The 26,867-nt window shown below is 36.5% G+C and overlaps 1 protein-coding gene across 1 annotated transcript; it reads right to left on the reverse strand.

Annotated features, from left to right (window-relative positions):
• Positions 1-5,853: 5,853 nt before the first annotated feature.
• LOC140240067 (uncharacterized) lies at positions 5,854-26,196 on the reverse strand. Its single transcript, XM_072319875.1, has 5 exons — positions 26,118-26,196; positions 20,896-21,090; positions 9,308-10,069; positions 7,648-7,814; positions 5,854-6,877 (listed from the first exon to the last, which is right to left on the reverse strand). Exons 2-5 carry the CDS (start codon positions 20,993-20,995, stop codon positions 6,761-6,763), a joined length of 1,146 nt encoding a protein of 381 aa, XP_072175976.1. The 5' UTR covers positions 20,996-21,090; positions 26,118-26,196; the 3' UTR covers positions 5,854-6,760.
• Between the last annotated feature and the right edge of the window lie 671 nt (positions 26,197-26,867).

Raw genomic sequence — 26,867 nt, forward strand, 5'->3', positions numbered from 1 at the left:
GATGATCAATGCCGCCGTCTTGTTGAGCAATCTGAAGATTCATTTTGAATGTTTCTTTAACGTTTTGGCTATATAAATTGCTTTGTTTATTATCAGATGAAATGAAATCCCACTTTAAAGTATATAAAACAAAAATAAATCCGACCAGAAGCTTTGAGCAAAAGTGTAAATCAGAGCTGTATCATGTGAAATATTTGCTCTTCCTTTTCTTTCTTTTTCTCTGCCCTCTTTTTTTTTCTCTCTCTCAAATCTTTCACTTGCATTATTTTTTACATTCGGCTATTTCATTTAACAGCACCTCTTCTCCCTCCTCCCCCTCCCCTCTCGCTAATACACTTACACCAGCTATCAGCAAAAATATTATTCTGCATTACCAACTGTCCTTTTATCTAGGTACCTATAATTTTGATTATAGTGGTAGAAGCGTTTGTCTCTGAGAACTGCTTTTTTAACAACTTTTTTTGTTCTTAGTCTTATAAATAAGCGAAGAATCTGTTGCAAATATCTTGAAATTAATTTAGATTAATTTAGAATCAATTCAAAAATTTTCATCTTGTCAGTGGATTGTAAGTGTGAAATATTGAGAAAATGTGTACAGATATGGAATGAATATTAAAAAAAAATGTTTACTGAAAAGGAAACATACATAATATGGCAAGATCAGAGACCTATCAACAGACACAGCAGAATTAAAGGACAAGTTCACCTTCATATACATGTGGATTGAGTGAAGGCAAAAATGTTAGTAGAACACATCAGTGAAAGTTTGGGGAAAATCCGACAATCCGTTCAAAAGTTATGATTTTTTACAATATCTGTGCAATCACTGCTGGAGGAGAAGACTACTACAGTGTATGATGTCACTTGCGTACAACTATATAAGGAAAATAAAGAGAATTTCACAAAACTTGACTTTTTGAATAAAGTGAACATTTCCTCGACTTGTTACTGACTTATGTTAGGAGTAACATTATTCCCCCTGACTTCTGAAAGAGAGAAGTCGAGTGTTCTTTTATTATGTGAGAAAAGTGAGAATATCTTGAATTTTTTTTATACTTTCTTGATATAGTTGTACTCATATGACATCACAAGCTACAGTAGTCTTCTCATCAAGCCGTGACTGAGCAGAAACTTCAAATATTCATAACTTTTGAACGGATTGTCCGATTTTCCTCAAACTCTCATTGATGTGTTCTACTAATATTGCTGCATTCACTCAACCCTCATGTCTATGAAGGTGAATTTGTCCTTTAAGATATTCCTATGTGGATAACTTCGTCTTCTTTCTCTGCTACCTGTCTACATATCTACCAACCATGATTATTCTATGCATGTGAAGAGTTTGTTCGCAAAAACCGATAAGTCCATTTTTGAAGATTTTGAAGTACGGTCTCTGTCATAAAGTACAAAATAATACCTTTTAAATGATATATTGGTCACTACTATTATAAAGGTACATTTTTGAAGTTATGGTCAAACGAAGCAAACATTTTCTCATTACTCTCTTTATTTTTCTTGACCTTTAATCGCAAATATCTCCATTTGGCAAAATATGGACTTATCGGTTTTTGCGAACAAACTCTTCATGTGTTTATTTATTGATATATACATGTATGTTGTGTACAGTCTTTATATATCGTACAATATTGTACAATGTAAATCATAAATGATGAAAAATGTGTATCTGATGACACAACAAATAAAAATGTGTTCAAATCTCATAAAATGTAATAAAGAACAACTCAAAAGAACACTCAGAATGAAATCTTGTTTGTTTTGATCTTATTTCATTAAAATTTAATATGGAATCATTATGACAATGAAATAGTCCTACAGTTCCATGAGTTAGTACTGTGCATAATACAATTTAAGTAACAAACTTGTACAAATAATGCGACTACATACCAGAATTCCTATTTCAGATGATGTAAATGCCTTACATAAGTACTTTTATCCCTTAAAAGGTAACAAATTATGATCACAAATGGAAAAGGATTATAACATATAGCTCAATATAACGGGGTTAAAAAATAATGATAAAGAGTTGAGCTGCTGTTTGAATTCTGATTACAAAACACTGGAATTAAAAGATTTGCAACGCACAATGAGATAGCTGAATTTTTCACTGAGTTGGTTTAATATAATTATGGACATTTCTGCATAGCATGAAATGAACCACCAATAGTGGACAGTTCAATTTGCTCTACACATATACCATGGGCTACTGTGGCTTTTTATGAATACAGATTAAAAAAAAATGAAGACATTCAGCAAAGTAAAATGCAGTTGTAATGCAACTCTAAGATCTCAACATCATCATATCTGATTGTTGATTTGATACTGATAATTGTGCATGTAAGTCAGCAAAAAAAAAAATTAAATAAATAAAAACATGAGTACAAATATGCATAAAATCCATCTAATGACTGAGTTATTTGTTCTTCTCAAACATGTAATACTGAATACTTTACATTAAATTCAGAAGTATCTTGCATAATGCCTTTGAATCTGTATATAAACATATTTAATAAAAACTCACCCGCCTTGGCACTGAATGGGACAGTTCCCTGTGTACTGTTATGAACATATGCTTCGTCTTACCATTTACTTTTTTTGTGGTAAAGGTCTATTCTTTCGGCTTCATCAAGCTTTATTGACTAAAACCAAGGTCAATCTTTATGGCAAAGGTCCTTTAATTGATTGATTATAATTCCTGATATGTGACTTATATCTAAAACTATCCATCCAAAATTTACAGTCATTTGGCTCAAAAGTTTGCACTTTGTGTATGAAGCCAGTGGATGTGAATACAAAAGATGCTTAGGCTATTAAAATTTCAGAGTTACTGTAAACTGTTTATAAGTTGCAATCAAATAAGAAAGAAAACACTTTCAGCATGACCACTATCACCTTCTCATCAGAATATTGGTATCTAAAACCACGTAAAATCCTGAAATAGAATTTGATCAACAAGTACACTTTAGAATAAGATTACAAATCTATGGATACTGTTTATGACACACTGGATTGATTACAGACATTTGTAATGAGTAAATAAAAACAAAAAGACAAACTGAAACGTGATGTATTTTTGTAGTTGTGGCAGCAAGCTACATGTATGCTGATATATGCCTTCAATTCATGCCATTAGAAATTGAATGCATTACTGTGGGCAAAGCAAGTACATTAGGGGAATAGGCATGTGTTTTTAGAGGGGTTCTGAATGGAAGTTAGAGTCTGATAAATTTTGTATTGTCAATGATTCAGCAGAATGGCAGTAACAAAGTTATTCTCAAAAATATATCTCATAATAAGGTTGCCTTGGAATATTACCTTTTCTTTGGTAAGTTTATTTCAATTTCAATAGGTAGGACTTATCCTTGGTGCTCGTTTCCCCCTTCTTTCTGCATTGCACAACACTCAAACTAACCTCTTGCTGCTGCAGGTCAAGACAATGTGATGAGGCATGCATAAAATTTGCATATATTATGAAACTGACCAATCATTTTAAACTTTCTAATCAGCATCAGTGACCCTCACTGTAAGAAGAATGATGGGGCTACCTGAAAGGGTCAACACTGGGCACATGAAGTGATACCAGCAGCCCGATCTTTTGAATTAGGGTCCAACACGCACTGCCCATATCAATGCTGCATTGTCACCGATTGCTGTTATTACTGATTTTGTGATTTATTATCTAAATTACAGCAGCTGAAGTTTGAACCATTTTGCTGTTCACCTATCACCCACAAACTACTGTAAAGCAAGAAATATTCGCAGTATGAATTTTCGTGACCTGGAGCCAACGGCATTTTTTTTTTTTTTTTTTTTTTGCGGCATGAAATATGTGTGAATTGACACTGGCATTCAATGCATACAGATACCATGTACACAAGAACGTTAGTGTGCATTTCAAGTTCATGAATCTTGGCTCTCCCAAATCTTGCAAAATTAAAATGCACATAAAAATTTCTGGTTTTACAGTATACCACTGATGGTAAGTGATAAGTACTAAAGACAATTTACATTATGCACAAGTCACATTGCCCCTACACAGGAACTGCTATTTTTGTTTCTTTTCTTTTAATTTGTTTTCTTTTTCCCTTTTTCTCAATATATTTCAAGTGATGCAGCACACATTAGAGATGTCATTGCAATAAATACGGAACATCACAAAATGACATATTTCAACGTTATTGACATACCATATATGCATATTAATAATTCCATATATATATTATATTTATACATACATACACACACACACACCATATTACATCTTGCAAAATGTGCAAGATTATAAAAATGACAAACAGTTGACAGAAAGCATTCACCTTGGGGCATAAAACAGACATTAAACCACAAACACAAAATGCATGGCTAATTTTCCTTTGTAAGTCAAACACATAGCACAGTACGTCTTCAGAACATTGTAGCCACATCAAATGTTGACTTGTACACTCAATAACACACAAGTACTTGATCATCAATACAGCTAAGCACATATCTGATCTCCTTCAACAAGGAATACATCTAGAAATTCTGACACCTATCTTATACTATACTCAGTGTTAATTTCAGGTTTCATCATTCATATAGAAGCTTAAATCGTTTTCCATATGTTGATCAGACAGACACATACTGTCCGCAGAATGACAAGAGCTTGTATCTCAAATGGCATACCAATAGTATTAACAAACTAGATACATCGCTACAGCGACTGATATGCCTCCGCCATAATGCATGGTTATCCTAATAGGTATATAGTACAATGTCTTGACAATGTGTGATGACAGTTTCAAACAATTGGCAAAATATTAAAATGACAGGTTTGACACAAATATGCTGAATGTCCACTTTCCTAGAACTAGGTTCAATTGGATGAATGATTAAAATGTCAGAGTACAGGTATTTGGGGAACTGATGATTTTTACTTGACTTTTGACCCTTTTATAAGTTTATGCATTGAGTAATTTTTCAAGGTATTGAGAAAAAGTATAATTTCAGTATCAAATGGGAAAATAGCATTATCTAAACCTGGCCTTTGAACTTTGACCTCACAGTTCCAAAGAGAATCACTGTTAGGTTGAACATGCATAAATATGTAAGTTTCATGAAGATACCTTGAGTTACTTTTGAGATATGGAGGAAAGAGTGCAATTCAGCACTTTCACTTGACCTTTGACCTTTTGGCAAGAAACCTCCCACAGAATATATATTGGGTAATACATGTATACATCAAGCTAAAAAAAACAAGAAACCTTCATTCATTGCATAAATATAAGGAAAGTAGTGATATTTTGAGAAGTTGACCTTGACCTTTGACCCCCCTGACCTTTGACCCATGACCCCCAACTTCTCTAGATAATCACTGCCCATTGGTACAAGCATATTATACTAAGTTCCATGAAGATACCTTGAACCATTTGCGAGATATGGAGAAAAACATGAAATTTCAATCTTTTTTCACAAAATAACCTGTGACCTTTGACCTTTGACCCTGTGACCCTAAAATCCACACAAAGTATTATCCCCCAAGGATATACCCTCATACCAAGTTTGATGTAAAACCACCACACGGTTCTTGAGATATAGACAAAAACAAAACGGGACGGACGGACGTACGGACGGACGGACGGACGGACGGACGACCCGAAAACATAATGCCTCCGGCCACTTCGTTGCGGAGGCATAAAAATTTTGACTTAATTTTGAACATCAAAAATACTGATTTGGAGCTTTAAAGCAGAACAACTTTGAATGTCAGCAAAAACAATGTTTCTGCATTATTTCATGTCAACATTGATTTCATTTAAGAAAAAAGAAAAAAAAAATGTTGCAAAATGTTTTTGGTGCTGTTGTTCTCTTGAAAATTCCTGATTTTGGGATACAAGGTCTTGTCACCCAAGGGACAATATACAGTGATTGTTTTTATTTTTTGTTTACAATATCGAAAATGTAGTAAAAGAAATGGAATATAATATAGGATGATAAATTTCAATCTTATCCTACAGTGACCACACCCATCACCAGTTTATAAGCATTGTGAATGTTCTTGGATAGAACACATGTTAATGGTAATTAGATAATCTCAACACGATATAATATGAGATGAAATAAAAATGTATGATTTTACCAAAACCCAGTGGATTAACTTTATAAAAGATTAATTAATGGATTGTGAGAAGAAGATAACTATTATCTATGTGTTGTCTCAAAATGTTTCTAAGGACACTTTTGGGGAGAGGTTTGTTTATCACATGACCTCAGACTATTTAAGGTATCTGCTCCCCTGTCATCAATGAAAATACACTATTAATCTATTTCATGTTGTTGTACAAATAGGTTGTCTAATTAACCACGAGGTAAGTCTATCTGATTGACTAGATTGCAGAATAGAGGGCAAAAAGGAAAGCATAAAGGAAAATGTTCTATTTGATATGGCAAATATGTAAACTTAAATTTTGTTTGTTGGAATTATGTCATTGATTTCATTTTGATTGATGTTTGTTTGTGTGGTTTTTTTTTTGTGACCACTGATCTTTTACTGGAATGAATAAATGAAACGAAAACAAAATGTTGGGAGCAGGGGCATTAACCCATTCCAAACTAAATTCTGAAATCCCCATAGACTTGATACACTGGCCGCCAGGTTCTCATTTGGAATGGGTTAACAGAAAACGAAGAGAAAGGAGAATCATTCACTCCATTGTAGACACTCGAGGCAGTAGAATTTGGCTGATCAAACAGCGCCCTCTTCTCAGAGGTTAGTCTGCGGCATGAAAGCGTTGTTATTCGCCGCCCGCGGCTCCTCGTCCCCAAGGAATACGTCCACAAAGCCCTGATTGTCAAAAGCCTCCATGTCCCGTCCATTTTCCTGCAGGCAACAAAGACATATATCATGGGTGTTTTGTTACAGCCTCGTTTCACAGCCACTATCTGTCTTGGAAAAGAATCTAAATCTCAAAGGGACACAGATGAGATGGTGTTCAATAATTTTAAGTGTGAAAATTCCTACTCTAACTCATTCACCAAGAAGCAAATTTTGATGTGAAAATCGTTGCAATTGCTGAAGACAATTTGTGTTAAAATGCACTTGCATGGCAAAGTCTTTCCTCTCACATTCCTCTCACAATAGTGTTAGATTTATTTTCATTTCCATGTTCCCCTTTACATATATATATGTTACAATTGATGTCTAAATTCATGTCAACGAAGAAAAACAATGAAGCACACAAAAATTGTTGCGACTGCCACAATCAAGCTTCAGATTTGACTAGAGATGATCACTTTTCAGTGAGTTCAAATATGAAAATGTAACAAATAGTGGGATCATGTCAGGCAACAATCATCTTGGTTTGACGTAATTTCTAGCTGCATGTATTTTTGTGGCGGTAGTAACAGTAAAACAGAAATGATGAAATATAAGCATAATGTGTGACCGAATTAACTTCAAAACAATATATCGTAGCATTATGATAATTCATACAAGAAATATGATAATGAAATGAAATGTTGAGGTTGCAAGTCTAGCAAGTTACAGTCATAAAAAGATCAGGGGAGCATGGGCACATGTAAAACAGGCAAATGAGAACAGAATCTATCACTTTCGTTTTGGACTCTGGGAGAAAGAATCTGAAGACTCACCGGTGGGAGTTCGATGTGGGTTGCCATGGCGTCCAGCGCCAGGCTGTTCCTCCAGGAACTGATGCGGTCCTTGCTGTTGCTCTGGGTGAAGTCGAGGATGTCCTTTTTCATCTCGTTCTGCCGCCGTACCTTCTGCTGCCGCACTTGGTAACAGTGATACAACAAGACTTGACAGAGAAAGAGAAAGAAGAAACAATGTGTTTTAACTCCTTTTCACTCCTTTTTAATTCCTTTTTGAAGAAAAACAATGCTACATTCTGTTAACCCACTGAGGATGAGTCCAAAGCATGCTCGGGCAGGGGTCTATGTAGCCTTATATTTGTCAAGGCCCTCTCGCTATAATGGGCGAGCGAAGCAAACCCAGCAAAGCGCGACAGTGCGAGGGCCTTTTGAGATCTTGGAAATGCATGTTTTAGCAAAATCAGCCTGTCCTCAATGGCCTAAGATGAACTTGAAGAAAAAAAAAAAACAGTATTGATATTGACACTGTCATTTCTATAGTGCCTTTCCGATTAAAACTGAGCATGATCATCGCCTTTGACTTGAGAAGAGGAATATAAATTGTTACAAAAGTAAAAAAAAAACAAAACAACAAATTTTAAAAAGATTTCTTTCACAGGTGTTACAGAAACTAGAGATGGAGGTACAGTTGAACCTCTCGTATCCGGACAAGTCGGGACCGGGGCTCATCCGGATAAGGGATTTGGCCGGATACGGGAGACTCAATGCTTTATACACGTACATATACATACACATGTACTGATGTAGCGAATTGTAGTACCACATGTAGTAATGTGTATACTGCAACCTTTCGTTGTTACATTTGGGGATGTTTGGGGATGTTAAAATGTCTGAAGGTAAGCAATTTGGAAGGAAATTTAATGTAATGTATGTTAATCATGTTCGAAGTAATATGTAATTCAAGTGTGTTTGTGTAGGAGTTCTCAAGGAGTTAGGAATCCCCCTTTCCTCCCATAATTATTAAAACAAAAATCACGGCGAGATTGCGACCGTATAATAGAGAGATCCGGATAAAGGGAGGCCGGATAAGAGAGGTTCAACTGTAGATTGATTATACAGAATTTGTTTGGCATACTCATGCTCGATGACTCAAGTGTGACACCAGCTACCTGGGTTTGAACAATGCTGCTATCTAGCTATATCATATTTCATACATAGCTACAGTATATCCAAGTAGCAGAGTTACAACAGTCCAACCTGCTCAAAACCACTGACTACACTGCCTGGTTGCATGATTCCAGGTTAAGAAAGTTATCAATTCTTTTGAAACGTCATCATGGTACAGTGATACATTCCTGAAGTCCTCGGGATCAGCCGTTTTCCTTCGTTAAAACAACATTTCGTTTTGTAATAAAATAAATACACAATAAAAAACATAGATAGGATAATGTTGCGGCCTTAATTTCTATTTCCTTGTAACCGGAATTTTGTTATAACTGTGTTTTTTATAACGGGACTACACTGTAAAAAGAACAATGAAAACAAAATTCAGCTGCAGCAGCTGAGAACTAACACTGCTGTATTTTAGGTACTTATGTTGTGTATGGTTGTACGGGAGAATGAATGCTCAAGAAGGCGCCACTCAGGAAAAAGACATATGTATGAAACTATGTCAATTTATCTCGAGTACTGTACTCACATATTATGAACAGCACAGCTGCCCCTCCGACTGCAATGCCGAACCACTCCAGGATTGAGAGTTGGTGCGGTCCAGCGGTGGTGACGATCAGTTCGGTGGACACGTCCACTGGCGAGGACGGGGATGTCAGGGTGGGAGTTGGTTGAAGGGAGAGAGTTGAGGTCATGCTTGCACCAGATGATGATGCCGATGTGGCAAAAATTGGTGAGATGGAAGACTGAAGAGGGACCAACAAAGTCCCGTCTAATGTTGCCATGGAAATATCGGATGGCGTCATCCCCAACGACAAAAATACTGATGATGAATTTGGTAATGACGATGATGATAATATGACTGATGGTGAAGGTGATGATGAGTTGAGAGAATGCATTGCCATCGGCAATGTCTGTGAGTTGTGACCATATGATGGCGTTATGCCATCGGAGAGTGAAGCTGCCAAGTTTGAGGATACCTCAGCAGCTGAAGATGATGGAATGGGCGTTAGTGGAATGGAAGGCGTGGATGACATCATCATTGTAGGAAAGAGTAGACTGGAATTGTTCAGAGGGAATGAAGACATTTCAGTAGAAGCTGTTGGAGTGGCCACGATGTATGACTGTGATGCCAATGATGATGACAATGGCAGTGACGCTGAGAAAGTAACAGGAGTTGAAACGACTGCAAAAGGGCTCTCCGTTGTAACAAACATCGTTGAAATCATCCAAGAGGTCTCATTGGCGGCGTAAGTGAGAGCAAAATTGCTGAGAATGATGAAGGCAACAGCTGCAAGAAGCAAAAAAACAAAAAAAAAACAAAAACAAAAACAACAGTGCAATTTGGCAGAAATGTATGTTTCTTCTGTGCCATAATTTTATGAATTTGGAAACATTTCTGATAAAGTCTGCTAATATAAACATGCTATTATCATTAAAATTCTATGAAAGCTGAATTCATAATACAGTGGACTCCCCTTATGCCCAAGTCCTTGGGACAGGCGGTTTTCTTTCGTTACATTGAGATTTCGTTATAACCGAAGAAATACACAATAAAAAACATTGAGCTGATGATGTTGCGGCCCAAAATTTCTACTTCGCTGTAATAGCAATTTCGTTATCTGACCATGGTTCATCATAACGGGAGTGCACTGTATCCTGTGATCATTTCACATAATCAACAAAAAACTTGGTAATAACCTGCTATCAGAGGAATGAATTACCATTCCAGATGACCAATCAGAATGCAGTATGAGAGGATGTAAGTGTTAGTTGTGGTTTACAGTCTGACTAGTCATAAAAATTTGCACTTCCAATACTGAAGTTGTTAGTTTGTTCATCAGGGGCCTGTTTTATAAAACTTGTCATCAGTGACAAGTTGTCATAGATGTGACAAGCTACTCAAATCCTTGCAGCTGATTGGCTGAGAGCAAATTTGTCATAGAAATCTGGCAGCTGTCACTGATGACACGTTTTATGAAACGGGCCCCAGGTCTGTCCACTCTTCTTGAAGACTGAATACAGCATGTACAGCTGTAGCGTGGGGAGAGAAGAATGGCCCGGTGATTAAATTGATATCTTCATTTGCTGGTCACTGGGGTTTACATTTGAAAACCACAAAATAGTGCAGGCCTGCTAAAAAAGAATTGCCCATCAGCGAATATGTGCACCAAAGCATACGGCCAACGGTAACTGTTCCATTTCAGTTAAGATTCTTCTGTTGCATGGGTACTCCCATAGAGATCAGTAACAAAGGTGCATACAATTTGTTAAAGGCATAATTTAGCTTTTGCAGATAAAACAAAGACCCAGCATTAGCACTTCAAAATAGTTCTAAAATGTGAGTCAGGGATAGAAACAACCAATGTAAAAATTTGAACCAGTATAATTGATATTAACTATTGTTAAGTATAAAAAATGTGAACAATAGATATATATGGCCATTTTTACAATCAGTGGTGTAAAACGCAGTATTGGCACTAATTGGTGTATAACTTTCTTATACACTGACAGATATGCATTATTTTTTCTCATAAACTTACCACCCACAGTGTCTACCTTGGGTACCTTAATGAACTTTCTTTCCTTTTTCTTTCAGAAGTGGCAGGCACTTACATGCTTGAAATCCAACACTTTTGGTGTACTCACTCTGACATAGTATTTTTGTCAGAGCTAGCATATTAAATTGTTTATTCCTTTTCATTATTTTTGTTGCTGTTGTGATAGACAGGTATCCAACATTAAGAACTATTATGTTTACCAGGTTCTGCTTTGTCTTCTTTAAATACTGAAATTGTCCAAACTTTATGTTTCGGAGGTGACATTTTCCGTTAACAATTAACCCCTCTTTTGAGTTAGCTCTTGTTCACTATTATAAAATTCAACTTTGCTAATTTCCATCAAAACAGAATAGGCCATTTTCAAACAAAAGTGGACATGAGGGTGAAAATTAAAACTTGGAAGAAATCAGTAGGCTTCAATATTTTTTGAAACTAGATATCTTAGACCATATTCTTCCATAAAGATTACGTAAAATAATTTATTATATCTCGTAATACAGCAAATTTAGGACTTGGGTAATTTAATGTCATAAAATGTGTATTTTTGCATCAAAATTCACATACTGCAAATCATGATAAAATATTTGTATTTGAAGAGTTATTTGTTGATAATATAAAACCTTAATATTGTATTTATCCCCTGAATAGCATTACATATTCTCAGAAATCATTTTCAGAACAAATGAGGGCTTCAAAGTTTTCAAAAATGGTTGTCGTGTCACTCACGTTTTAAACATAAAAAGTTTTCTAGAGCTGTGTATTTTGAAAATCAAATTACCCTAATACAAAACCAAATACAGTTTCACCATACCTTATTTCATGTGTAGTAACTTTGTCCAATTTGTAATATGTAAAGCCAGAATCTACAGTCAAAGTTCTGTCGTGTCACTCACAATGTCGTGTCACTCACGATATGTCGTGTCACTCACGATATCATATTGTACACAAATCAGGACAGAGACTAATCATTAAAACATTATACTAAATGGAAACTATGAATATACAAATGTCATCCCTGGTAAGAGTAGGCCTCCTGTAGCTTTTCCTATTTATTTTCCAATTTGCCCATTGCAACTGGAATAGTCTGGTTATGATGAGTTCATCTGCATGTTACAGTGTGTTTGTGTTTGAAATCGGCACCATATCTTTTACATGTGGGCATTACCCCCCCCCCCCCCCCCCCCCCAAAAAAAAAAAAAAAAATCCCAAGAATAAAAAAACAAAGATAATGAACAAATATCCAGAAACAACTTTGTTTCACAGTGGATAGTATTTAGGAAGGGTCATAGCAAACCGATAATTTTTGGTCCAATTTGGAAAAAAACCCAGCATTTTTCAGCTATTGAAATAGTGTGTCTTTTGCTGAAAACATTCATATTTGGCAAAATTTGCATGTACAAGGTAGATCTTCTAAAGTAGAAATTTTCACTATAAAATGACTTTCAGCTGATTAATCCTCCTTGGTATCTATCTATCTATAAATATTCAAATTTCAACCCCTTTCAAAGTGCCATGTCTATCCTATTTTTGACGTACAAGTTTTGGTAGAAAAACAGTGTTTTGGTCAAATTTTGTTCTAAATTCAAATGCAAAGCTAAAATGTGATATCACACAACACATCCACAAAGTTCTTTAAAAACCTGCATAATTCAATTAAAAAAAAGTGCTATGGACATTACATCGCCATGCTGCAGACATTACACATTCGTAGAAAAAGTATTTAAATGTAAAGTTATGATTGAGAGTAATAGTTTGGATTCTACACTGCAATATTGATATCTGTCATAATGAATGCCCGAGCCCTTGCATAATTTATTAAACATTGATGTGGGACTAAATTTCATCAGCAATAAGTGCACTGTTCAACAAGGTTTTGACCAATCTTCTGCATCCATTACGATCTTCTATACAAGCTTGTAGATCTACATATTTTTACCATGAAACTCTCAGGCAATTGCTGTAACCTTCAACTCTGTAACTATGTAACAGCAACAGCATATCATGCTGAGCAATTACACTGTGTTGGCAAGATTGTGAGTTGAAACATTGTTTGAGAAGAGAAACAGAAACATCCCTGTTATGGTCAGTTGCTGTCTGACTTGTCTGTGAAACACATTCCAACTCAGATTGTGAATATCTGACCATGTCATGACTGGTAGCCATCTCGACACATTTTGTCAGATAAGAGAGATGTGCTCAACATGACACTCTATGCAAGTTGTGTTTGGGGCATACAAAAGACATTATCAATTTACTATTCAATCCAGTTATTTACATGATAATTTTATGTTTCATCATTCAAATAATGTGGATTGAAAAGGAATGTGACTGGAAATACCCCTTCCTCAGAATCTACAGTTTGTTCCTTCTAGTAACTGTATTTTGGTTTGTAGAAATATAATGTTGTATCATAGCAACATTTACGTCCTGAATTACTATTACTTTGCAGAAGAATCAAGTGTTTTGTACTTTTAGAAATCATTTTGTACTTGATTTTTTTAGCAATCCAGAAAAGTGATTACTGTGGTCAAACTTTACTAAGTGATCTGTTAAGAGGCTAGTGCTAGGAGTATGAAATTTCTGAAAAGACAAGAATCCATCAAAATTGCTTTGAGTGCAGCAAAGGAGAGCCATTCTTAGAACAGAATGAAGTCACAGCAGTAGTCCTTCTCCCACAATGAACCAACAACAAGAAAAAACAACAACTAAACACTTTTAGTAGCTTCAAGCCGATGTGGGAGCAAACAAACCATTTTTTCTAAACAGACTTTTCTCATCCTAGAAAGGATTGTGTAGAAGAAATAAAGTAAAACAAATCCTTCATAGTGCAAAATTACATACTGAACATTTGTTGAAGTCTTACAATGTGTGCATTAGTTTTCATTAGAATAGAAATTGTTTATTAGTGCAGAGTTACCATGAACATAATGCCAAAAAAAGTTACATTGTTGAGATAATTGTGGAATTTTTGCACTTGTCGTGTCACTCACGTTTTGAATGTCGTGTCACTCACGGCACGTAAGGGTGAACCATTTACAACAGAGATGGAGGGATTGATTGTGACTATATATGTTAGATAGGTACACTATTGATGTACACGCACTAGTACTCATGGTTCTCTTGGAGCACTACTTTGGCACGAATCCAGCTGTAACCGTTAATGGTCAGAAACCCATGTCCGAAATTTGTCGTGTCACTCACGCATCGTTTTCTAATAATAATTTACTTGTTAATTGGAGAATTCAAATCCAACTGGTAATGGTACATGCCAGTCCTACACTGAACCTAAAATGGTAGTCATGATCCATTCATAACCTCCAGGTGGGAAGATATGTGCCCTTCTAACTCTCAGATTGTCGTGTCACTCACATTTGAAAATGACCAATAGTAATCAATCTGACTTAACTTTGATCCAAAGATTATTTAATTCAAATAACTTATCATTTTTTGGTGAGCGTTTATAAATTTATGTAACTTTTCCGTTAACATTTCTGTCACCTCCGAGACAACAGATTTATGTATTTAATTTTTTTATTCTTGACATCAGTTATACATTACATTTGCAAAAATGTAACATATCCCCTCACATTATCTCTGAAGGAAGGTAGTAGAAATATAGCCTGTTGTTTTCATTTCGGAGCAATTTACAATTTTCCGTTAACACTTGTCACCTCCGAAACAATTGTCACCTCCGAAACAAGAGGCATATTATATTTGATAATTTCTCAAAGACAAAGCAATTTTGTTTGATTCTGTCCAATTGACAGGAATCTCTTTTGGATGACAATAGTAATATGGCAACAGGAAGTGAGAATTTTCTAGGGATTAATAAAAGATTCAATAAAAACTAAAAATTACTGTTTCGGAGGTGACAAAACACTGTTAACAAGATTTTTTGTTCATTTCTGTTGAAGAGAAACCATATCATGTACAACAATGGTTTCATTTATTTTAGTAACATAAGTCTCAAAGTGGAGAAATCAACTACCACACTCTCACTCTTTTTTTTTATTACTAGACTGTACGTTTTAGGGCAAATTTACATTTTTTCACTTTTTTTAACAATGAGAATGCACAAAATACACCCATCTGTTGTATATATAATATTGTAATCAAGATCATTTCTCCTGCTTTAGTTAAGTATACATACTAGATGCTTTCATCTCAGAAGCTTGATTTCCAACAAGCAATTTAGTTGTGAAGATTTACCAATCACAGCTTTCCTTGTAGGTTGCTTTTTCTTGTGTTTCGGAGGTGACATTGTTTGTTAACACCATATTGTTATGTGATAGTGAAAGGCAAGACTTCAGTTCCTTTTCACTATCTATTAACATTTTCTAATACACATTTAATATCTACAAAATCATCACAATAGAAGTGACTTTTGTATACATAGCTCACCAGAATTCCCTTGATACCAAAGTAATACATGTGGCAGTTCATGCATGCCCTAGTCCACAATCTTTAAAAAAAAGAATGTAAAAAAAAAAAATCAAATAATCAAACTCCACAAAAAGGCAACATGCCTATAGCTGGTGCACAACTTGTTCTTGAATTCATAGTTGTTGTTTTTCCATGTACAATGTGGTAATTATAAACAAAATTGTGATTTTTTTTTTTAATATGACAATAATTATTACATTTTCCAAGTTGAACCAACTGTTTATGACATTGTATTTTTTAAGATTATTGAAGTTATGTGACAACTAAAGTGAACAGAGGAACAAGTCCCCAGGACTGGAAAGGGAAAGATTAAAAAAAAAAAACAAGATTTGTAGTTCTATTTCAGTACTTTTGATGAGGTGTTTACCTTGTTTTGTTATTATGTTTTATCTTAGAATTTGGCTTTAAGTACTGGAATTTCAAGGAAAAGAAAATGGTTTCTTAAAGGACAAGTCCACTTTCATATACATGTGGATTGAGTGAATGCAAATGTTCAACAGTAAAACATATCATTGAAAGTTTGGGGGAAATTGGACAATCCATTCAAAAGTTATGGGTTTTTTAAGTATCTGCGCAATCACTGCTGGATGAGACAACTACGACAGTGTATGATGTCACATGCATACAACGATATAAGGAAAATATAAGTGAATTTCACAAAACTTTACTTTTTGAAAAAAGTGCACATTTCTTCAACTTGCTTCTGATGTATTTTAGGGCAATATTATTCACCCTGCCTTCCAAAAGAGAGAAGTCATGTGTTCTTTTGTTGTGCAAGAAAAGTGAAAATACAGCATGTTGAATTTTCTTGATACTTTCTCTATATCCTTGTACACATGTGACATCACAAGCTATAGAAGTCTTCTCATTCAGCTTTGACTGAGCAGAAACTTTAAAAATCCATAACTCTGGAATGGATTGCCTTACTTTCCTCAAACTCTCACTGATGTTTTTTTTTTACTAATATTGCTATATTTACTCAACACTCATGTCTATTGAGGTGAACTTGTCCTTTTCCAGTTTCGGTCCCTTATAGGTTTATTTGAGACCAGTTTGTGTCCGGGACCTTCTGTGAAGTTGATGGGGAAAATTACTGAACAAAAACAAATTTTCCCCTCAAGTTCACAGAAAAGCATTATGCTGCTCTCTTCAGCTGGGAAACACAAACTGTTGTCTTAACCAAACTGTAAAAACCTGTTAAAGATTAGTATGAATTACAATCTCAAACAAAATATGAGCTGGTATCCATTATCATGAAAGAGAATAAGCAAACAAAATAACAAGTAAGAACTGAAAGAAAGAGCTTATATTTGAAAATTAAAGCCATGAGGAAAGACATGTTCACTAAATAGTTAACACCTGAGAAGTTGGGTTGTCTCTGTGTTGTGTCACCTCAAAAACAATAAAATGTTTTTTCTTATCATATACTTTTTACTCTCAAAAGTGACTGTTGAATATGCATGATTTGCAGGTAATTTTCAATCAATTCAAAATGATATGTAAAATATATTTTAGTAATGTCAGCAGTTTAAATGAATCTGGTGTATAGAAAATTTATCTCAGATGAACCAAACACCTTTCACCAGTATTATAACATTTGTATGGTGGCTATCAAGGATGATGAAGAATTCATGAACATCCTTGAATTAATCTATTTATAAAACTATGTGCAAACAAAAATGTACACAAGTCAAATTTTAATTTTTGCTTTTGGTATGCATACCGTATGTCCCCGCCAAAAAATTACAGTGGTACCCTCCGTAACGATAACTTTAAAGATAGTGAATCAAACTAAAATACAATGTAAGGGATTGAAACTATAACTCATTGCCCATGCCTTACAGAAAACCCCATTCAATTTGCTTCAGAGGTCAAAGAGAATTGAGGATTTTTGTAGAGCATGTGAGGAATCCCTTCCCTCCAAGTTCTGCATGTGTTTACACATTAATATGCAGTTCCAAGAGCATCCAAGTGCTGAACTTGGATGCTGAAGAATCAGACTCCTGACATCCTTTATAAAAATCCACATTTCTTTGAGATCACTTAACCAAATTGACTGGGGCTTTCTGCAAAATAGAGCTAAGATGTTATAATTTAAGACCCCAAAGTAGAATTTAGTTGATTTAATCATATTGGGTGCTATCAATGCAAAAGTCTATTTTTTTTTTTTTTTTTTTTTGGGGGGGGGGGGGGACATACTATATGAATACATGAACACAATGTTAACATTGAATGTCACCTCCGAAACAAAGTTATTCTTCCCTGGTGTTGTGGAATAAAATATTCTGAGAGTAAAGAAACATTTCTGAAATGATCTTACACCCTCATTTCAATTTAAGGTAGAAAATGGAATGCCATGTTTCTTCAGGTTACAATATCTAGCTAATGTTCATCATATTCTTACTGTAAATTAATATTTTAACACAATGTTAACATTGAATGTCACCTCCGAAACGAAGTGATTCTTCCCCGGTGTTGTGGAATAAAATGTTCAGAGAGCAAAGAAACATTACTAAAATGATCTCACACCCTCATCTCAAGTTAAGGTAGAAAATGGAATGCCATGTTTCTTCAGATTACAATATTTAGCTTACATCCTTCGTCCAAATGGAAGGCAAACTACCGGTACCCATGCTAATTAATGAAGTGTAAAAAAACACTTGTTCTGTGTGGTTTATCTGCTTGAAACAGGAGTTAATTTCTTGTTCTCGAGTTATAATTATTAAAAACACTGATAAAAAGAAGAAGTTTTTGTGTTATTGTCACTTATTCTCAAAAAAAGTGAGTGTTGATATTAATGTCACCTCCGAAACATTCTGATATGTTAACTGTCACCTCCGAAACATCCATGTGTGAAAAATCCAAGTTTTAAAGAAATGATTGGAATTTCATTTAACCTACATAGGAAGGTAGCCCTTCTTAAAGACTTGTTATAGTAAGAGTTTGACCTGGCCTGCCCTCCAATAAATAGTTAAAATCTTAAAAATTACATGTCAATTGGTATTTTTAGCAAAAATTTATAAATCTCATGTATTTTTTTTTAATTCACTTTATATTCAACCCCCAAATAGTTTTGATTCACAAACTATATATTGTTGTTAACCATATAAACTTTGCATGGTGAAGTTTGACTACAAAGTTTTGTCAATATGGTGCAATTCATGAAAGCAAAATTTTGCTTAAATTTCCTTCAGGTGCCAGGGTTTTCCTTAAATTACACCAATAACCCTTCAGCTTTAAGGTCTGAAATGTTATTTTTTCAAAAATTTGAATACTTTCAAACAGGAATCAAACAGAATAATGAAAAAATATTTTGTTTGAAATTTTGACCCTGCGAGTACAAAAGTTACACCACTGATCGTAAAAAAGGCCATATAATAACTAGAAATGTCGCTATGGCGACTGATGCCTCCGCCATAATGCATGATTCTCCCAATAGGTGTATAGTACAATGTCTTGACAATGTGTGATGACAGTTTCACATAACTGGCAAAATATCGAAATAACAGGTTTGTCAGAAATATCTTGAATGTTCACTTTCCACGAACTGGGTTTGCTATAATTGTCTATTAAAGAGTTCGTACACATATTTGGGGAATTGAAAATTTTTACTTGATTTCTGACCGACCTTATTATAAGTTTATGCATTGAGTATAATTTTCAAGGTATGAAGAAAGAGTGTAATTACAGTACAAAATATTTTTTTTTCATTTAAACCTGACCTTTGACACTTAACCTTTGACCTTTGACCTTCTGGCTGGAAATTTCCAAGAGAATCTCCATCAAGTAATACATGTACATATATTAAACACTTTTAAAACTAATAATGCAATCATTGCATATACTAGTATACATGTATGAGGGAAATACAGTAGTAACATTTTGAGGAGTTGACCTTGACCTTTGAACCCCTGACTATTGACCCATGACCCCTAAATCCCCTAGATAATCCCTGCCAGTCAGTACATGCATATGTACCATGTTCCATGAAGATACATTGAACCATTTGCAAGAAAAGTGATATTGCAACATTTTCACCTAACCTTTGACCTTTTGACCTTTGACCTTATGACATGAAACTCTCTCTGGAGAATCCTTACGCAGTAGTACATGTCTACACTAAGTTTCAAGAAAATAACTGCGGGTATTGCATAGATATGGGGGAAATAGCAACATTTTTAGAATTTGACCTTGACCTTTTGACCTTTGACCTCTTGTCAATGTCACTAGAATCTACTCAACTAATTGTCCCATCATACATCATCCTTGGACCAAGTTTGGTGAAAGCTGCTTCATCCAGTTTTGAGTTATCACATAAACAGATAAATTTTAGGATTTGACCTTGATCTTTGACCTTTGACCTCTGTCCGATTTCACTGAAAAACTAATCAAGTAATTGTCCCATCATACATCATCCTCCAACAAAGTTTGGTGAAATTTGCTCCATACAGTCTTGAGTTATCGCGTGAACGGATACAATTTCATGATTTGACCTTGACCTTTGACCTTTGACCTTCAGCCGATTTCACCCAAAATCTTATCAAATCGTTGCCCCATCATACTTCATACTTGGACCAAGTTTGGTAAAATTCCAGTAAATATTACTCAAGTTATCGCGTAAACGAAAGCGGACGGACGTACGGACGTACGTACGGACGGACGGACAACCCGAAAACATAATGCCTCCGGCACCACTTCGTGGCGGAGGCATAAAAAAGTTTCCTGACTAAACCGCCTACAGTTATGGTTTAGTGAGAAAAATAGTGATAATCTCCTTATATTTTAGGATTTATTGCAAAAATTTTATATGGTAGAATGTTTTGTGATACAACAGACCTACACATATGCATCAAAAGTGATATCTTGAACATTTTTTTTTTAAATCACTGCTCCCAAAGGTGAACAGGACATTTAACTGGAATTTTGGAATACAGATTACCCCCCCCCCCCCCATAAATTCCAATTGCATGAATCCCAAACTATGGGGTAGTTGATCTCTCTTTTTTTTTTCACTTTAAAAAAAAAATATACACGCTGTACATATCTTTTAAATCTATTACATTGATTTCCTGAACATGTGCATTACTAGGGAATGCCAACGAACGAATCTCACCGAAGTAAAGTTGGCTCTTCATCCTCCATGGCAGAGATGAAGCATTAAAGCGTAGAAGAAGACGACGACTGGATCGCATTGGCAAGCAAGGTACATCCATCTTTGGTCCATAAGAGTTGCAAGAGGTTGCACTGACTACAAGCAGTCATTTGGGCATAGACTGTGGATTCCACACCCACGTCTAGTGATCCAAATCTAGCACATTGAAAAACAAGACAGATTATTGCTCCGTTAACACAGTTGTCAGGGGGAGAAGTGACTAAAATAAATGAAAAGACAATCTCCACAATCTGAATCACAAAGTCCTGCACCACTTTTTCTCTTTTTTTTTCTTTTTTGTACACAGCTCCCCCCCCCAAAAAAAAAGAAAAGATAAAGTTCAAATCTAAACCCAGACGAACATGTCAAAACAAATCATACTAATCTCATTCTTCTATCTCTCCATCATTATTTCATCATCCTAGAACTTTTGCCTTTCTCATTTTCCATTCCCCATTTGTAATCTCCATACATTTAGCTCCATCTTCCGATTTCCTTCTTTCCACAAAGGTTTTTCTTCATTATCTTCCGGATTAATTCACTGTCAAGTGTGAAACTAATCTGTAGTGATCCCCTCCAGTACTATTTTTTTTTCATTGTTTTGCTTCTTGTTTTTCCTCCCTATTTTCAATTTTTTCTTCATCAGTAATGACTTTCTCTCTAATAGTGTTTCAAAGTTTAAATAGGAATTTCCATTTTCTGTTTTGTTTCCTTTGATGGCTCATAATTTCTAGGCACTTTGAAAAGGAACTACAAAATGTGTCTCACTATGACATCATGGCACATTCTTGATAAAAACAGAAATGGCAAGACTTTCATATGTACCCCCACTAAAATTGAAAAAAAGAAGAAGAAAGAGTGATATAAGTGTGTATAAATAAGTAATATAATCAAATTTAGGTGGCTTTAGGTTGGGTTAGGGTTAGGGTAACGTTGATCTCAGTGTCCTAGCTAGAGAAGAGGGTAACCCGGGCCCTCGCTAGGACCAGACTCCGCCAAGAGCATGAAGTCCCAGGTTAGTTGGCGGGGGGGGGGGGGGGGGGACGGGATTGGGATACATACATGTATGATGTGGAACTCTTTCCAAAAATTCTTTATGAAACATACATTTTAAGATTAATTTAGATTATAAAATCAAATGGAAGGATCCCTACAATGTAACTTTGAGACTACATATCTCTAAATTCTACACATAATTCAGTAGAAATGATGGCAGGGAAGGGCTAACACGGTAGCAGGAGTGAATTGAGAGATACGTCTTTACGTCATGTGATCATGGTGATCAGGACGTTCAGTGGTGGATCTGGATGGATGTAATACAGTGCAGGACCCTTCGGTACAAGGCAACGGGTGAGAGAGGGCGCGTGGTATTCTTAGTCGAATTGAACATGGCTTTTCTCAATCTTTGCTTTGAAAACTTCAGGTGATATGCTGTTGACGACTTCGGTGGGGAGCTGGTTCCAAGCCAGAGTTGTTTTGACAATAAAGAATTTTACAGTTACTCTGTTTGACAATGTCTTACTGAGTAACACTTTGTATGAATTGTAACATATTTCTCTACGTGTTGTCTGGTTGTCTACGTTACAATCTTCGAATTTCTTTGCTACGATATTTCGCTTTGGTCTTGACTCTTACTTTTAAAAGAAAATTTTCAACAGGTAGGGCTGGGACCAACCCCTCGACCACTTTGAAGAAGGTTGTTGATCTCAGGACCTGGCGTCTCGAGGCAAGAGTTGGCAGTTTTAGTTTTTCCTTCATTTGGGTGACACAGGTGATCATTTGATCATTCCTTCATTCTTTCACTATAATTTATAAAGTAGGGTAACATCCCCAGTATTCGGTCACTTAAGCTTTTTTGCAATATTTTAAAAACTAAAATAATACATTTATACATCATATCTACAACACAATGTGAAATATATCAAATCTGTTTAATCTCCATTTTCATTTTGTGAAGTACCCGGTATCACACAGAATTTCACAAAATCCCAAAATATATCACCTTGAAAATTCCCCAGAATACGGTCACCGGGACCAGTATTCGGTCACACGATATGCGCGTTCAAAGTTAATGCGTGTTCAAGGCAGCTGAAAAATGCGCCGCGCTACCTTGTTGGCGCAAAATTGCATCGGCGACGTTGCGGCGCCCGTTGGTGACCGAATACTGGGGAATCGGCACTTGCATTCAACCCTTGTACATTGAGACACTGTATCGGCACGTACGGAATTTTTTTTTTCTTTTGCATTTTTGAGGATATCATCACACTCCAAGCTTGCGATGAGCAAAAAATCCCGTGAGAGAATGGCGTATTTCTCTAATTTTAGCGCTTTTTTGGTGACCCGTACTCTTAAAACTGGGCTCAATCCGCGCTAGACAGAAAGATCCGTCTGTCCGGAGGAGTCTTTTATTTTTTCGACGTTATCGCTCTCCTCCGTAGACAGACGGAAGTTAATACTAGTAGTACACATCGCTGTGTGGATGGTCTTAACCACTGTCTCTATGGAAAATTGGGTGAGGTACCTCACCCTTCTCGATTGCGTCTAATTCACGGCCCTCGGTCGGCAAACTTAAGCTTGTATAGCAAAATCAACATTTCAAGAATGCACTACACTCACCAGATTAATGAATAATCCAATATTTTGGTAGAATTTTCAACGTAAAACACACATCAACCAGCCCGTCGCATCGTCACATTCAAACTGCAGAAACATATGAATCCGTGAGCCAATCACATGCGAGGTAGTTTCTACATGTTTTGGGGGTTAAAACACGTACCTCGCATGTGATTGGCTAACAGATTCAAAATGGCGACTTACAGCTAACGAACTGCGATGTTGCGATATGGATAAAATTTCTGCATTATATCCTAGTTACTGTGATTATTTCGATTGCACAATGTGAGAAATTTACCCCAAATATTGCTGCATAATGTGTCATGTCATGTCAAACTTGTTTGAATGTAAAAAAGCTGTCTGAAATTTGGTTTATCGTAACGTTTGATCTGTGCGCGACCGCTGGCAGCGCATCCACACAGGAGCTGGCATCATTGACTTCAGTCTGTATGAGGGGATCCGTGAAGCCAGACGCAGTCTCCGTGGAACATTTCCTCGACGACCAGGTACAGACCGATCTTTCGGTCAAAATCCGTGCGTGCTTTTGGAAAGGAGCACCGATTCCGCACTTTTGACGGTAAAATTTGGGATTTTGGATGGATTTTTGTAGGGGGGTAAAGGGAGATTCCTGTTGTGAATGAGTGTGCAAGTATGTGAATTGATGTGATTTGAGTTTGTTGTGACAGTTGAACTTACTGGCTGGTGACAAGTAATAAGTGACCGAATACCGGTAGCTGACCGAATGACTGGTACCCTTGCCTTACCCTAAAGTAATTTTAACAGGGGCAGGGAAATTTCCAACCCTCTCAGCTATCAGTAACTACTGTAGACATCTAGAGTAAAAACCCCAAGTTTCGGACACTTAAGCTCTTTTGCAATATTTATTCAACTCAAATAATACTCCACAAAATTATATCCATAATAATGTATGTTACATATATCAACCTAATTTTTCCCAATATTGATTTTGTTAAACAGATCATAAAATTTCACAAAATCCCCAAATATTATGACCGTGTCAATTCCCCAAAATTCGGACAGCGTCTCCAAAATTCGGACACGCGTGCAATGTCAATACGCATACAAGGCCGCTGAAAAATCCACGCGCGCCATACCTTGTTGGCACGCAAGGTTGCATCGGGGATGTTGCGGCGCCTGTTCGTGTCCGAATTTTGGGGACTCTGCACTTGCATTCAGCCCCTGTACATTTACTCACTACATCGGCACGTACGGAGATTTTGTTTTTCTTTTGTGTTTTTGAGGATACCATCCCACTATGAGCTAGTGATAAACGAAAAATCTCGCAACAGAACGGCGTAATTTTTCAATTTTTAGCGCTTTTTGGGCGACCCCGATTCTTTACACGGGACCTAAATTCGCGTGCGCTTTGGAAAAGTTGCTGCGGTTCCGCGTTTTTGACGGCAAAATTTGGGATTTTAGATGGATTTTTGGAGGTGACTCAGGCACTTTCCTGTGGTGAACGAGTGTGCTAGTATGTGAAACGATGTGATATGTTTGTGTTGTGACAGTCCACTTTGCTGCCTTGTGATAAGTGGTAAGTGTCCGGATATCGGAGCCATGGACAATGATGGAGGCCGGCCGAAAATTGGGGTTCTTACTCTACACTGTACATATTCATATGCTGTCATAGCCCGACCAGACGCTGTTACGCTATGCGAAAACAGCGTCTGACGAGCGCGGCATGCAGCCTCAAAGTGAGGAACCTCAACACAACTACAAAACTTAGGAAAATGTATACTTTTCTCCTTTAAACAGAATACTTTACTCACGTTAAATGCATGTTTCTATTACAGAAGAATAGTTCGCCACACTGGGTCCATGGAGACCACTTGCGATAAGTCCGTGGAACAAATAAAATGACACTTTCTGGCGCAATTCCATGGTACGTCGACGTACCATGTAGAGCGACTGTGCTGTGTTCAGGTGTATAGTTAGGCCTGGCGTGAAAGATTGTGTACCGTGTGGACATGCTGGATATGATGATCAATTTCGGTAAGTTTCATTGCGTACATTTGAATACTGATAGCATCAGATGTAGAGTAAATATTGAAGAGTATACTCGATGAGTTTGAGGTGACAAAAATGATGTTAAGTATCAAAATTCAAAGCTATCGTGATACGATTACGTCGCTCTCCTAGTGGTTGGTGGTCGCGCGCGTACAGCCCTGTCGCGACGTACCATGTACAGCGACTGGGCTGTGTATAGTTAATGCTGTCATGACTTCTGGCTTTAAGTAACGTTACTTGTTATTTCACTTTACAGAGATGGATTGGCTATTATTGACAAGACTAAAATTAATTTACACAGAAATTCTCGGTCTAGCTCTGTCGCGACACTCACTTTTTGGTTTGCTTGTCTTACAAATAGACGTCTATGTTAATTGTAACACAAAGGTATACCTATGGGACTACACTACAATAATCTGCTTCGCTACATGTACGTGACCGACGTGTAATTTACGTTGCGTTGCACCATACTTCCTACCCTACTCAATTTTTTCAGAAGACCACCAACGTTTAGTTGCAATGACTGTATAGAAGTAGCTTACCCACAGCATCAATGTCCACTCTCTCTCATTTGAAACGGTGCTCGAAAAATGTACAGTACTTTTTGCACGGTGGTGTGTAGGGGATGGGCGTCTAGCTCAAGTCAATGTGAAAGTAAGCTACAATAAATTCTACCAGTCAAAGCGGAGAATATGTGTTGCCAATTTGAAGAGACAGGGGGTGTTTTATATAGTCAGCGCTGACTATTTCAGTAAAATCCTTGGTTTTGATTGGCTGAGATGCTCTGGTCACTGACTGTTACTATGGTAATTGTCAGTGACTGACAACTTGTCAGCGCTGACAACTTTCGTGAAACGGTGCCAAGAATAACGATATTCTTAGGCTGCTTTCACATAGAAGTATACTATTCGGGTATTCGGGCTCGTTTTTCGAGGGCACGCGAATAGCTTGAATCGAACGATAGGATTTCCTCACACCGGTTCACATAAGAGGGCACTATTCGAAAGTACCGAATACCTGCGAAAAGTATAGCAAAGTGGGAATCGAGCTTGTTCGATTTTCTTGCAGCGTATACCGTCTCTCGTTTATGAAATAATGACACTTTTGGTCTGGATTTGCCCGTTAGCAAATATAAGCATGTAGACCGACATTCTGATGCAGTTTAGAAATTGTTTATAAGATTTGCTGCGATGTAGGAGGAAGAAATCCTCACTACATGGGATGGTGAGTTGACGGTGCGGGTGATGGTGTATTCGGTGCTCGAATAGCGAATAGCGAATAGCGAATACCGA

The sequence above is a fragment of the Diadema setosum genome, chromosome 16, assembly GCF_964275005.1.
Source record: "Diadema setosum chromosome 16, eeDiaSeto1, whole genome shotgun sequence".
Taxonomy (NCBI): domain Eukaryota; kingdom Metazoa; phylum Echinodermata; class Echinoidea; order Diadematoida; family Diadematidae; genus Diadema; species Diadema setosum.